The 1,911-nt window shown below is 57.7% G+C and overlaps 1 protein-coding gene across 1 annotated transcript; it reads right to left on the bottom strand.

Moving 5' to 3' along the window:
- Window positions 1-610: 610 nt before the first annotated feature.
- Window positions 611-1,047, bottom strand: MNEG_14152 (succinyl-CoA synthetase alpha subunit; the record flags this gene model as incomplete). The annotated part of the gene is made up of 2 exons (XM_014037376.1): window positions 611-792; window positions 954-1,047. The coding sequence occupies 2 exons, from the start codon at window positions 1,045-1,047 to the stop codon at window positions 611-613; spliced, it is 276 nt and encodes a 91-aa protein (XP_013892830.1).
- Window positions 1,048-1,911: the final 864 nt, after the last annotated feature.

Below are 1,911 nucleotides of genomic sequence, written 5' to 3'. Positions count from 1 at the left end.
CTCTCTCTCTCTCTCTCTCTCTCTCCCTGGCGGCAACGTTGCGTCTAGGGCGGACTCAGGCGGCCGCATCTGTGCGGCAGGCTACCATTTCGTGTAACTTCACATAACACAAACTTACACCCTTCACCCCCTCGACACGTTTTGCAAATGCTGCGCGCAACAGTCTTGGAACTATTGGGTGCCTGCCTCGTGTGTGCATGGATTCAACCTTGAGCATGTATCAATGTTGACCGAACCCTTGGCGCTCAAAGGTTGTCCCCATTGATGAGGTTTAAGGCACACGTGTGGATTACAAGCGGTAGGCGACACAGAAAGCAATGTGGCTGATGTTGACCGCCACCTTCTGGAGCCATTGCTTTGTGTGAACCAAGTGGGGTGTGGCGTGCTCTGAAAGAGCGTCTTCTTCAACCGGCAAATCAAGCCATCGTACAAGTGTTGTTCACACCTGCTCAGCAAGCGCTCCAAGCCCCACCGACGACGTGCATGCGTGGCGCGCCGCTCGACCCAAGGCACGAGGGCGGAGTGCGGAACAAATGGGCGGTAAATTACCATGCCGTCTGCCAGCCCTGCGACGTGCACACGCGACTTGTGCCGCATGCACAAAAGGTCCCTAGGCTAGGAGGCCGCGCTCCGCCATGACTTTTTTCATTGTGACGCCCATCTGCGCAGGGCTGGGCGTGACGGTGACGCCCGCTGCCTCGAGCGCCGCGATCTTGTCCGAGGCCTTGCCCTTGCCGCCGCTGATGATGGCGCCCGCGTGGCCCATCCGGCGGCCCGGGGGGGCGGTGAGGCCTGGGAGAAGATGCGGAACGAAGGGAGCGGCAAGTGGGATTGGTGGGGGTGCAGGGGCGCGTGCGATGCAGCAGTTTCCTGAACGGACAAGCCCTCGTTTGCAGAGTTGCCGCCCGTCCATAAAGGCAAGACGTGCCCCTTCCCCGCCCTCATTCAGCCACCTGCGATGAATGACACCACGGGCTTCTGTGTGCCTGACGCCCTGATGAACTCCGCCGCCTCCTCCTCGGCCGTGCCCCCAATCTCTCCGATCATGATGATGCCCTCAGTCTAAGGGATCAAGTGAATTTGGGCAAATAGGGTGTGTATGTGTGAAAGGGAGAGAAAGGCGGGAGGTGAGGGACGGGATGGATGGGGGTCAAGCGAGTGCAGATTGTCGGAGGCGGGCACGGTGGCCAAGGCGTACAAAGGGGGTGGGGGCGGCTCGCAGAGGAGCAGCGTGGATGGCATGAGGGGTAGGAGAGCGGGGTGCAGAGGGTTAGACCACTGCAAACTTCTGTGCATGTCAGTGCCGCACCTACCCGCAGAACATAACCCCACCGACCAACACCATGCATGCAAGCACACCGACCACTTGCATACACACACACACACACACACACACATACACACACACACACACATGCACATGCACAAACACATACACCTGCACCCTATGGCCACAACCCTACACACACATACATGCACACACACACACATACATGCACACACACACACATTACATTACATTACATCACGCTTTTCCAGCAGCGAGGGGAAAAACCCTGGCTCCCCAAAAGGGTAACGCCCCTAACCGTAAAGGCCAGAGGAGAAAGCGGGTGCGGCCAAGTCGGGAATTAGCAAGAGGGCGCACGCCTCCTTGGCGGGAGAGATAAGCAAGCCTTCTTCCAAGCGGGGCGGTTAGAGCTGCGGTCGTCTAGGTGAACGGGGACATTGATCCCTATGGCAGCACAGTCTCGCCTTGCTACGTCAAACCATGACACACACACACACACACACACACACACACACACACACACACACACACACATGTCTTTAGAAACACAGCCAACCCCAATGTCACCTTATATTTATGGCGGTTCCCTCGTACCTGTGGGTCGTTGACAAATTTCTCGAGGC

This window comes from Monoraphidium neglectum, assembly GCF_000611645.1.
Source record: "Monoraphidium neglectum strain SAG 48.87 unplaced genomic scaffold scaffold04290, whole genome shotgun sequence".
NCBI classification, from domain to species: Eukaryota; Viridiplantae; Chlorophyta; class Chlorophyceae; order Sphaeropleales; family Selenastraceae; genus Monoraphidium; species Monoraphidium neglectum.
This window is presented reverse-complemented; position numbering and strand designations above follow the sequence as displayed.